At 38.6% G+C, this 13,227-nt stretch overlaps 1 protein-coding gene across 3 annotated transcripts in view; it reads left to right on the top strand.

Moving 5' to 3' along the window:
- plxna2 (plexin A2) overlaps positions 1 to 13,227 on the top strand; it is a 215,696-nt gene that overhangs the window by 128,815 nt on the left and 73,654 nt on the right. For all 3 annotated transcript variants that reach the window (XM_077730404.1, XM_077730327.1, XM_077730479.1), the window contains one exon: positions 11,737 to 11,871. In XM_077730404.1, the coding sequence (XP_077586530.1) occupies positions 11,737 to 11,871 (135 nt within the window). The remainder of the gene's footprint in view (positions 1 to 11,736; positions 11,872 to 13,227) is intronic.

Genomic DNA, 13,227 nt, shown 5'->3' with positions numbered 1-13,227 from the left:
ATATTGTGTTTTTCCTTTTGTTTAATAAGATTCCTTCCCCTGTGATGCACTTGATCAAGGGCTTGTTTTCCACTTCACATTGATGAATGGAAATGTTGAGCAGCATCTTACCATTATTTTTATTAATGGATGAATTGTTGACTGTTTTTCAGATCATCATTAAATAAATCATTCATTGAAAAAACAGTACATCATTCCATTACCGTATTTTCACGACTATAAGGCGCACCCTCGACAAATGACATTTTTCCATATATAAGGCGCACTGTATTATAAGGCGCACTGTATTATCAGGCGCACTGTCTATTTTGGAGAAAATTTAAGACTTTTAAGTGCGCCCTATAGTCGTGAAAATATGGCACTCCTTTTGTCCGTCCCAACAATTAGCAATCAAGAAATATTTCATTTTGAATTCCAATTTTTGATAATAGATTTGTATTTACTAGAGGTGTCACAATGCTTACTAGACAAAACATGAACGTCCAACCAAAAAACATTAAAATAAAATTAAAAATTAAAAACGACTCATGAGAACCACCTCATATTGCTCCCGGCTCCTGTCATATTCCGACAGAACAGAAATGAGGAGAAGCAAGGTAGGGAGGTGTCTTTGTAGAAGGTTCCTTTCATCCATTTGCTCCTAAATCTTGCACTGTTCCCTTCTGCATTCGGAAAAGGGAAACAGACGCTTTGTGGTTTAATGGAGGTGGCTATTGACCTAGTAAGGCGATGAGGATAGAATACTAATAGACTTAATGGAATTAATGTGGCTGTCACCCTTACTTTAATCTCCTTGCTGGCTGGTGTTATTTTTTTCTTCATTAAATTCTATTGTGTCTTTTAGGTCCTGTATTTTTTCCTATTGAGTTGCACCCTACGGTTCGTCCTTTTAAAGCGAGCCGATCCCTTTTGATAACGGCACTGTGTCGAAGATGGCGTTTGTTCATCCACTTATTGATTTATAAAGTGGCTGTGATCCATTTGTCTATTTTCTTCCTACCGTCCTTGCACAAAGGCCAGGTTTGTGCATTGCTTAAGTGCGCGATCCGTGTTTGCCAGTCAGTGTGTGTGGTAATGGAGATTTGACATTCAAAGCGGTGTATTTAGTGCCACCAAATTAGCATAAATTTAACTGGTTTGTGCTATTCCTGCCAGAAAGGGGCTGCTGGTATTACATTTTGGTGTGGGATTGTTGAGCAATTCTAAAAAGCTTTTTAAGAATCAAAAAGTAGCCAACTTGCACACTAAATGTGTGCACTTTTTTTGGGCTCATTGTATGCATTTCATCTGTCTAATGTGCAGTATCTTCCTTCCGTCGTTTTTGAAATTTGATACTCATAAAATAGGATCTCTGATCTCTCATAAGATTTTCTGGCTTGGTATTAAAGGGGGTTATTATTGTTGTTACTCTGGCGGGTGTGAAGACATTTGTGCACTTGAGTGCTTAAATCGATCCAACAGATGTCAAGCTGATGTACTAAGCTTGTAGTTGTTAGTTTTATCAGTTAAAAGTGAAATTGTGTTTATGACTTATTTAAAAGTTGGATGACTATATTTCACAGGATAACATGGTCCAAACTTTAGATGTTGATTGACTTTTTTAAAGTAATACAAATGATGTAAATCTAATTCATCGTTAAAATATTATTCTTCTCCCATCAATCTTTGTCCTGTAGAACGTGAAATAACTTGATTGATCGGCATTATTTCATTCCACGTGAGCAACATCCGACTATTAAATCGAAACAAAACAGCCGAACATACATTTACATTCAATGTTATTCTACATCTGACATTTAATAGTGAATCACACATTATTTTTCCTTTTATTGTTGGCATTTTCACACTTTCAAAACGTTCATTTTCACCCATTACGAAACATCAGATGTACAAATGAACTACACAATTACCGGTAAAGACATTTTTTTTACTCACATTTGATAACAATAATAAATTGGTCGTCTTTTGTGTTTGATGTCTAAATTAGACTCTAATGTTCAGCATGGGCAACTTCAATGAACTGTCACCAACAATGGAACACAGTTTGTGTTAGGCCTCAATCTCACTGTCTAAGGAAACTGCCTATTGATACACATTTTCAGTTGGTTCCCCACCGATCATATAACCACAGGTTACCATGACAACGTCCATAGGGGTTGGATCTGCTTTTCTGAAAGCATGTTGAAAGGGGTCAGACAATACACCCCCTCCTACCGCAATTCTAGTCTTACAGAGGTCTGATTGGATAACCTTGGGCCCCCCGCATTTTATCCCGATTTTTTTTTGTCCCCTCTCACTTTTCTTCCGCTGGTTAACGAGGTGAAAGGTTGCCATAATGTTTTCTTATCGTCGTCTCGTCGGCTTTTTCCAATAGAAATTGATTGGTTAAGGTGGCAGGAAAAAAGTTTTGACGTCACCATTTGTGGAACTGCTCTAACACCCTCAAAACTCTTGTGAGGAATGCGGCAGAGGTTGAAGGTGTTGGACTGTGGATAGGGATTGCATCAGTTCGGATCGGATGTATCTTGTAAGCTTTTGGAGGTCTAAATCCAGTTAAGGTTGGGGAGTTCAAGCCTTTCGTGGCTTTTAGTACATCCCAAAGGAGTTGGATGTAATTGTTCCATGGGGAAACAGTCATCCTTGAAGAGAAAAGGCTTTCTCCAGCCTTTTCTCACTTAAATACACACAATTCCATTACGTCTATCGGCTAATTCTTGCTTTGAATAATTTATAAAGAGTTACTCTATATTCCTATATATTTTTTCCCACAGTGAGTGCTTGAAGCCAAGATATTGTATGCAAATAGCCTACTACTAAAATAACAAATCAATAATTGGACAGTATGAGAAAGCCAACATACAATATACTTACTGTTTGTTTTATTCGTCAATGTCAACCATTTAGGAACTGTAATCGTTATTTTTGGCTATCCATACTTCTTGGAGCAATGCTTTTTGCATCCATGTTTTTTGGTCTTTCTAAGGAGGAAGATACTAGCCGAAATGCCCGCTTATATGTCAAAGGAGTTGTCTTTTCATAAAAGATGACCTACATGAATCCTTACTGAAGACATTATGGCTGTCTAAGCCTTCAAGCGATCTAATGTTAATCAACCTCATGTTCAAGATCCATGGGAATTCTCTCTTAATAGTGATATCATATGACATTATTCAAGATCATACAGGTACAATGTGAGTCTAATGTACACTCTTTGTTGCTATGAAATTTGGCATATTTTAAATGACATAAAATAGCTGCCTTACAATGGTTGGTGCGCCGCCTAGTTCTGGGGTCGAGAGTTCAATCCTGTCTGGAATTTAACTGTTCTCCTCGGGCTTCTCCAGTGTCCTCTCACATCCCAAATAAAAAATACATGCGTTTAGCCTGGTGTAACACTAAATTTTGTGAGTATGATTACCAGCATTAATGGTTGTCCGTCTCCCCGTGCCCAACGATTGGCTGGCTACCAATTCCGGGTTTCCCCCGCTTGGTGCCCAAATTCAGCAGGGATAGGCTCCAGCAACCCTCCAACCCTTGCCTTACAGTATGGCACTCAACAATAATATTGAAAAAAAACAACTGGTGCAAAACACATTTTCATTATATTTTATCTTGATTTAAAGATTAGGTAGATGATTTCTGTTGCCACCTAGTGAAGCTAAAGAGATTGGAAATGTAATATCCCAATTATAATGAAATCAAATATGAAATGTTTGCAATTGTTGGGTGAATAGTGAAGCATTCATCCTTGCTATAAGTTTACATAGCTGCTATCATCTTGTATCATACATTTGGACAGGACTCTAATCAAAATACAATAGATTCTTGTAATCGTCATTTCCTATTGTTTTGATTTTGGCACAAATGTTTGTTGCTTGAGCAGGTTTAAATTAACATAAAATGATCGACTGAATGGATTTAACAATGTTTACTCACCAAAAGATTGTATTCATGCTAGGACTCCTCTGATTAATGGTACACACTCGCAAAAAGTTCATTTTAACATATTAATGTACTCTTTGTCCTTGACTGGATAGTCCAAACATTTTGAAGTGTCATGTTTTTAAATATGAAGTACCATATTTAGAACTGCTTTGGCATGGGGAGATGCTTGAGTACTAAAAACCAACTCCAGCCATCCGTTTTTCATCCCAATGGACTTCCTTGGCCTGCATCCATCACAGCACATGGCCCTCCGGTAGGTGTTTTGAATGTGGAGCTAAATATAGACCTCACATGGTGCCTCATTCTTCTGCTCTTGTGTTTGGGCTCAGTAGTGTTCAGGACTGATCTCATCCAACCACAGTTGCTGTGGTTTCTGCTTTTGACTCATGGGGATATTTGGGAGAGGGGCGGGTGGCTGCAAGGAAAGGGAAACTGCTGATGTAATCATCTTTTAAATTGTAAGTTACTGCAGTGACGGTAATATTACAACACTCAAATAAAATTGAATGACTTGTGGACATGTTACAGATGGCTGCTTCTAAAGCCTTGGTCAAACTGTCCTGAAGGATACTTGTAGAGTTGGCCTAGAAGCGTAGATTAAATGTTTTCTGAGTTCAGAACCCTCCTATTCTGCTGGAATGCTGTGTAAAAGAATCTCGAAGTTCGTTTTGTTTATGCTTCATTTTATTCAGAATCTTTCCGATGACCAAATCTGCGTGCCACCTACATTTAACCAAATATAGCTATTTTGGAAGATAGGAAGGACACCTCATTTCAGAAAAATGTGGCTTTGTTCATACAGTGGTGAAGTATTTTAAAGCCAGTACCAACAAAGCACACAGAGAAAACAAACAACCAATCATCATATGGGTCATATCATCAAATATAGCAAGTGAGTTAAAGACCTTGAGCATACCACTTAGATAAAAGTCAATACGCTTTAGTGTGCCTTGCCAAAAATATGAAGTAGTTACTTGGTATTTGCCAAAGGTCATGTCAGTAGTTGCAGTGGCAGTAAAATGTCTTAAGGAGAGAAATACGCTATTGCGTTTATTCTCATTAAGATAAATTGCAGGCCTCTTGTTTGGGTCACTGTTGGTGGTTTTGGGTATTTTTGGATTGTTGTTATAAGCCAAAAGTAGACCCATTGGTTTTGATTGATACAAAATGCCAAATAGTTAAGGCAATTGTGGTCAGAGGTTAAATTACTTTGTCGTAAATCGTCTTGCCTCAATGCTCTCATCCTTCTTAATCAACCATCCTGCATCATTTTGTGAGCTCTTATCTGTGAAAAATTCCAAACCGACATATTTTTAGTTTGTTGATCCAGTTTACTAAAAATGGGTCTAGCATTACGTTTTCTATAGCTGCACCGTGAAAAACAAGTTGAATACATGTTTCTTGTGTGCACTGTTATTACCCCTTTATTGCCTTCGCTCTTTTTGTTTCCTCATGTTTCTTCCTTATATCATCACCTAAAGGCCTCTCCAATGAGAAGTAGGCTAACATATGACTTATGGGATCGTATCTTGTAGTACAGAAATGCTGTGCTGGAGCGATGCATCATACGCATGCTCCCACACAAGCAAATACACAGCACATATCTTCGCGGCATTCCCTACTGACACACAAATTCTTCAACCTGACAACGCTGATGGATTAGAAGTTTTATCGAGACAGAGCCAGGCTTCAATGTGAAGGGAAAGCAAAGAAAGACACACAAGAAACAGCCATTGTCTGTACTTTAGTCCACCTAAAGATTGGAAATAGAATAGCTTCGTTTTAACATAGTTTTTGTATTTTGATACCTTCTTGGTACTCGCTGATTAGGAACGATGTGAATTACCTTGAATTGTATGCGTATATGTCTTGTTTAATACTATTTTTTTTAAAACAATAGATGATTTTGCAAAGGAGTGTATGAGTTCGATTCCCACTTGGCGGCGGTGTGATTGTGAGTGTTTGTCTGTTTCATTGTGCCTTGTGATTGGCTGGCAAACAATTTGGGCTGTTCCCTGCCTGTTTCCCATGGTTGGTTGCGATAGGCTCCAGAACTCCGCATGACCTTTGTGAGGATAAGCGATACGGTAGATGAATAAATGAGAGTATTTAATATTATTTTCTATTGAATAGCTGTAGACTAGCAAAGTAAGAATTTAAAGTATGAATGGAACAGATGTTTAATACTATTGACCTAAGGTGCTAAAGGTAGATGAAGTCAAAGGTGAAATCAGTTTCTGTCATCTGTCACTGTTTCTCCCTGTGGGGTGAAGTGACAAGCTGCCTGATGCAAACCTCCAGTGGCACTGTCACATATAAAAGTCATTGTAGTTGACACCCACTATCTTGTTGAAAAAGTCCACTCCATGCATATATAATGTGTAAAATAAAATTCTGAGTCACTTTTTGTTGTCTGGTGCTGGTAAGTGGGTCTATGTTAGTTTTCTTCATATTGTACCAAAACAATAATCCAATATATAAATTAATGCACTGTTTATTTTAGAAATGATTATATACAACATTGGTTGAATCTCATTGTGTGGGAGATTGCAAACTGGAATTCCAGTTAAAATGGTGACTTTCTCGAAAATAGCTGTCAGCACTTCGTCACCTGTCAACCTTCAGTCCCTTCTCAATTTTACCATCACATTTCCAGTATCGTAGTAAATCTCAGAACAGCTTCGAAAGAAAAATTGGTTGGAATTACTTTGTAAAACGGTTATTGTGGTGGCCTGAAATCCATTTGACCTGTGTGCTTCACACATTTCAAGATAGCACATTGCTATAAAAAGGAGACATTTTCCTTAGCTAAGCCTCTTCTTTGGGATACTGTACATGTGAGAGGTTATTGCACTCAGAGCAGATAGAGCAGTCGCAGTCTTCTCTTACAAAGTATAATCCAATGCGTGGGATTGGGAAGATAAAAAATGTCTCTCCCTTTGACACCCAAGATGGTTGAACTGGATTAGTGCCGATGCAGGAGATAAGGTTGCTGCCAGATGTAGGACTCTGTGTACTGTCATACCTAGAACGCAACGTAATATATTGGAGCACAAGACATAACGTAATCCACTTATAAATTATGGTTTACTTTCCAATTTTTTGAAGAATGAATTGTTGCACTCTTATTATTTAAAGTACTCTTACGTACAGATATCTGTATTTCCTACATTTTTAGCTACAATCTACTGTCATGCCAGACTCATTTGTCCCACTTCTCTCTTGTAATGAGTTGTGTTTTAAGTAAAATATGAGCTTTATTTGCAAAAAAAAAGAAAGGCAGAAAACTTTTCGAGGTTCAACTCTATATAGTGTATATCTTCTGTACTATTCTAGAACAAATTGTAGGTTTGCACTTTACTTGCTTCCTGATGTCAGTTGTAAGTGTTGAAGGTGAACCGTAGTATATTTTTGTTTGATTGTGGTCAACCTTTTGTGGAACGAAATCTGCCTGAGTAGCAAGAACATGGTGGTCTGTACTGGCCCCCTTCAGATAGCTCTGTTAGTATTGGCGCCACCTGTGTCCACCCGCATCCCCTTGCATTAACCACCCTAAAAGCCATGGTGAGAAAATAGAGATTTCTAATTCTGAAAAGAAAACATTTCTCAAGGAAACAGTGAACAGCTGTGAATGGTAAAGCGTGAAGATTATTTACAAATGAGTTTCTGTCGTTCAGTACAGCTGCAACATCAGTCAAGCATGCCAAAAACGAATCAAGACTTCATGATAAGTAATAAGCAAATTCTTCGAACGCTCAATCAGTCACATCTTCTCCGTTGTGATTTACATTTGAAAAGGGGGAATACATTTGCTTGCTTCAGGTTATTTTCTTTTTATCTGGAAGTGGCAGCCTCCATAATGCAAAATGCAGACATGCATTTTGAGGCACCACTACTTTTGCTTTTATTTACTGCTTTCCACTCAGCAAATTGCTTCACACGGTGGGGGATTCAGAGTCTGGCTTTCTGTTCAAAACGGGCAAGAGCAGAGCGAGCAGAAAAAGGAAAGTGATAGAAGGCCAATGTGAATCGGAGTTTGGTCAACCTTCAAACAGTTTTCCAGGGTGCTTACATGCTCAGATCAAAAGCACCCCTCTAGCTTTAGTGCCTGTAGCCACAAGGAGGGTGCCTGTGATGCTGCTGCCATGGCTTTCCTGCTGTCCATCCCATTGGCCTTCAACCACCTCGCATTTCTCTAACAATTGATTGTTACAGCATTTTCATCCGAATGAATGTATCATTAAAAAAATAGATATCACACTCAAAAAATTACTGAAAGCATGGCGGCACCTTTAATTTCAAAATACCCAAGAGAAATAGTCGAATAAAAATGAGCTATAATTAAGGGTGTAAATGTCTTTTTGGCAGTTCAAGTACAGTGGACCCCTGAGTTATGACATCTGGAGTTGGGGTCTTAAGGCGAAATCTTCGTTAAAAAATGAGTGAGATTGCTTTAACTTTGATAACAGGCAGTGATAGTCTAACCACATTAAATGTGAGTCAACTCTGATTACAATTCCTGGCACGCTGCAACTGAGGAAGCCAATCAAAAGTAACTTCACAGTCTGTGGTCAAGAGAGTAGAAAACACGATATTATATGTCCTTCTAGACTTTCAAGTGCACTAGAAAGACCAGAAACTGGCTAATGGCTGTAGTCTATGAGGATCATGGGAGATCACCTTTTAAGATCCTGGGCGGTGGGTTGTGTTATACCAGAGCAGAGGGGTGGCACTGCAGAAAAAAAAAAAAAAAACCTTGACACCCAGCGTGTAAAATAAAGCCTAATGGGGTGGACAGGAGCTGTTTTGAAGTGGCTGCAACCTGGAGTTAATGGAGTTTTTTTTTTTTTTGGTGCACATATGATTCACTTACACAGGTACTACATGGTAGCATGGGGAATACGATGGTGTGGTTAAGAGTGCGTTTTGCACTGAATTATTTTTGGTCCAATGGTCCGGTAAACATCGGTTTCTCAGTTTCCATTTTCCCCTTGCATGCCTTTGTCGCCCACCCAGAGGTGATCCCGCGGAACGGCTTCAGTTGCTACCAATACGCCTCGTGTGCGATTCCGCCACCGTGGGCATGTGTTTGTGTCTATGTGGATGAAAGACTCTTTCCATAAATTACAGCCACTATAAAAGATCAGCTTGGTTTTATGAATAGAAACTGAATGTGCCAAGGCCAGGCAAAGTGCCACAATCGTCCAGAGGTTTCTACGTTCTCTCCAGCTTTATTCAAATTGGAACATTCCCTACAATGACCTAAGGCTACAAATAACTGCATGAATACGATAAAAGCTTAGACTCCCCAGTAAAAGAAAAAATAATGTAAATTTAGTGCCACAAGAAGCTTTGCCTTAAATGCTAGAAATAGGGAAAAAACGGAATTTCAATGTAAATGGGTGCAAAAGTAACATTATTAAAAAGGAAGATTTTAAAACATCAGTGAGAAATGCAACAAGCATTACATTTTCTTTATAATTTAATAATAATTATCATGCTAAGAAAAATGGCCAAGAACTCAAAAAAAATCTTTTTGTGTCCTTTACCAACTCAATTCGCCATAACCTCTATAATTATCAAGGTAATTGTAGTGAAATTAAGTCATAGCCACTGATTGCCTGGCAATCAGTACAGGGTGTAGCCCACTTCCTTTCCATAGTTAGCAGACAAAGACCTCAGCAAGACTCTTGTGGTACAGAAAATTAATGAATGCATTCATTAATGGCTAAACTAAGTTTCAAATGGAAAAGTACAGTTAAGCTTGTGTTGTATAGGTTTGTTCCCCTTGTGTATGAACAGATAAACTTCAAATGCACTCATGGGCAAAAAGGTCATGGGGTGGGATGAAGGTCAGAGAATCAGTGATCCCTGCAAAGAAGGACACAGCTCGCATACTGATTCTACAACGGCTTTAAAGAACACAATAAATCGGACACGCTTTATAGATTAAATATATACCCCTGTGCATAGAGCATATGGTTTTTGCCATATCTATACACTATTTTTATTTTCCGAGATAACAGACTGTGTGGAGGATTATAAAAAGACTGGGCCGTTGTGAATACTGTGGATATTATCAGTGATGACATCAAATGTTCATATTACATTTGTAATTCTTTGCCACTTCCTTCAAACCTCTAAACAATTTAGTTTGTTTTGAGAGTGAGCGTGCAATTCCACAAGCTCTAAAAATGCCATCAAGTGATTGGATTGCATTTACATAAACAAAGCAGCAGGCAAAAAAAAGCGCTCTCACCCTCCCGCTACATTTTCTCTTGACTGACTTACGACCTTGACTTTCCCCTGTGTGGTGCTTTATTGAGAGTAAGCCTACTTTCTGATGCTGTCAGCGACTGAATAGATGGATGTACGTCGGTGGAGGGAGGCTGGCGTCCATCGTCGAATGATACAGCCATCCGGTTTCACGGGGGAGGGAAGGGCTGGTGATGTTTCACGTGACGGGATTTCACTTATGCATCGGAGCCCTTGTGATGCCCTTTAAGATTTACATTTGTAATGCTACTTTGGGAAATGTGCTTACATTCGGTTATGTGGGTCCAAGGGGGGAAATTTATGAGACATGGCTTTTCCCACTGTTTTTGTGGTAACTCAGCTTCTAGTTCAAAGTGTTATTTGGGGAGTCCATCATCCGTCAGGCCAGCAATGGAAGACAAACAGAGCTAACGTTTCTCAAAGGCCTAATAATATCAGCTAATAATTTAGTGGTAACCTCATCCTGCTTCGGCAGGGTCATCCAGTCACCCTTTCCCTGAATATAAATCACTAAAACAAAACATGGCACAGTTGAATGTGCAGCAAGCATAAAGCTACCCCTCCCCAATGTTCTTCCTAAATAAGATTTAAAGGCCGTTGACAGACTGTGCAGATGGGGACAGTTCCCCCACCCTCTGCAATCTTCGCTTTCACTTTAGCTACAGCAGTAAAAACACATTTTAAAATCAGACAAGCTCACAAAAAAATACAATCCACGAGCTTTTATTTGTCTAGTGTTTGTGGCTATTGAGCTTTTGACAGTGTGAAGTACTGTACTAATTAAGTGGATTAAACATATCTTGGCACTTGCAAACATTCTTCTAATCAGTGCAATCAGCCAGAAAAAAAACATGTTTTTTTTTAAAAAGCATGGTCTGTCAAGAAAGAAAATGAGGAATGCAATTTGCTTGTTTGGTTACATTAGCGGGCGAATTAGATATTTTTTTTGTCATGTACAAACCAGTGAATAATTAACTCTTACCCAATCCTTTCCATGCATACTCAGAAGTTCATCATTCTTAGGATCATTCAACTTTCAATTCCCTCTAACATTGTATCAGTCGGTACAATTGTGTTGCCTTTGAGAGCGCATAATTGAACTTCGAATGTGAAAATCTGTAGATTTATCAGATATGCCAATATATAAACTGTATAATTTACCTTACATCATATCCAGGCCATTGGATAATGATGTACGTATAGAGGAGGGATTTCATTTAGGAATATATTCACTTACGTGTGGAGTTAGCTTTTCATTATTATACTAATATCTCACCATACACGGTGATTGCAAAATTTAAGTGAGTACAATGTGTTTAAAATACCCTTTTGGATCTTATTCTTTACCAAATCATTGCGTTTTGCTTTCCAACTGTGTTTGTTGCAATTTTCATGAATGTCACAAGCAAGTTAAGAGCTTCTTTCTTCTTTTTTTTGTTTTTTTGCTAAGCAACAATGGTTTGTCATATTCTCTAGTGTCCTTAACGCCCTATTGTGCATTGTATTTTTCCTCAGATTCGCATTGATGGCCCTCCTCATGGCGGGGTCCAGTACGAGACCGTGTCGGTAATGAAGGACGGCAGTCTCATTCTCCGGGACATGGCCTTCTCCTTGGATCGGGCTCACCTCTACGTCATGTCTGAAAGACAAGTAAGCATAGAAAATTGACATCAAATGTTGGAATGCTATTTGTTTTTGCAAATGTTTTTTTTAGTAAAACGTATGTGAAGAGTCAGGAACCGCTTTTGCCTCCTCTTGCTACAATGGACGCCACTGACACGTTCCAGTGAGCTATAAATAATCCGGGTGGCGCAGCAGGGGACGTTGTGGTAGCATTTGATAATGAAGGTGAACAATGAGGGCAGGCCGGAAGAAAGAAATAGAGATGAGAAGAAGAGTGATCCAGAGAGAGAAAAATATGGAGCTTAAGTGAAGGGCAGCTGCTTGGCTGAGTCTGATGAGAGGAAGAGGGATGAAGGTAAAAGGAAGAGCTAGAGGTCGTCCCTGTACTCGTCTTATGAAGTGACAGCATCATCAGGTGAAGAGCAGCCATTCACTGTCATCCTACAGAGACCAAGTGCAATGGAGGGGACAATTGCTTAGATTGACAATACGGAGCTGAATGGAATTACGAAGCTTTGTATACGGTAATAGATTGGAAGTGGTTTTTGTTTTCGATTTATATGAAAGCATAGTACACATTATCCACAATTGAAAAGGGCTGTGTGAATGAACAGACATTTTACAAGTCACTTTTGGTTAATTTATGATAATTTCCTATTGATTTTGAGGCTTCTTGTTCGTTTGTCAGTCAATACCTGGTGATTTGGGGGCATTTCCAGGTTACTTCTTGTTGGTTTTGGCGCATTTCAAGGCTCCCTATTAACTCTCTGGATGCCATTGAATGTCAAGTATATAATGCTTGTACTTGACCTAACAGACAGATATTATCATTGTGATTGCATGTGAGTGGACAGACATGTTATGTTAGACAGGAACATTAAACCACACTCAATATAGTTAATAAAAAGTAAATTTAATTGTCATGGCAAACATTTAAAATTCTTGATTCATTGTATATATTTAAGAACAGACCATTGTCTTTGAAAGTGAATGAAGATACAGCTGATGTAGCAAATAAAGGACAAACATGTTTACATCTTTGGTTTATGTGACAGAATTGACATATATCAAAGATGTAGGGTTGTATGTAAATGGTGGAGATCTGAATGATTGTGATTGGTTCAGGTGCTGTCCACCTATCTTCTGAAGTTAGCTGTGAGAGACTCCAGCACCCCTTCCTTCCTGATCGGAATAAGCAATGTTGAAAATAGGTGTATTGAGTCATTGTATGTGGATATGAATGGACACACAAATATGTTATGTATTCACACGATTGAATTGACATGATGGACATTTCCGGATAGGTATACAGCATATATGTTATATGTTTTATGTATTTAAAAAAAAGGCTGATCTATGTGTCTATGTGAGGATGGATGTTTT

The sequence above is a fragment of the Stigmatopora nigra genome, chromosome 1 (genome assembly GCF_051989575.1).
Source record: "Stigmatopora nigra isolate UIUO_SnigA chromosome 1, RoL_Snig_1.1, whole genome shotgun sequence".
NCBI classification, from domain to species: Eukaryota; Metazoa; Chordata; class Actinopteri; order Syngnathiformes; family Syngnathidae; genus Stigmatopora; species Stigmatopora nigra.
This window is presented reverse-complemented; position numbering and strand designations above follow the sequence as displayed.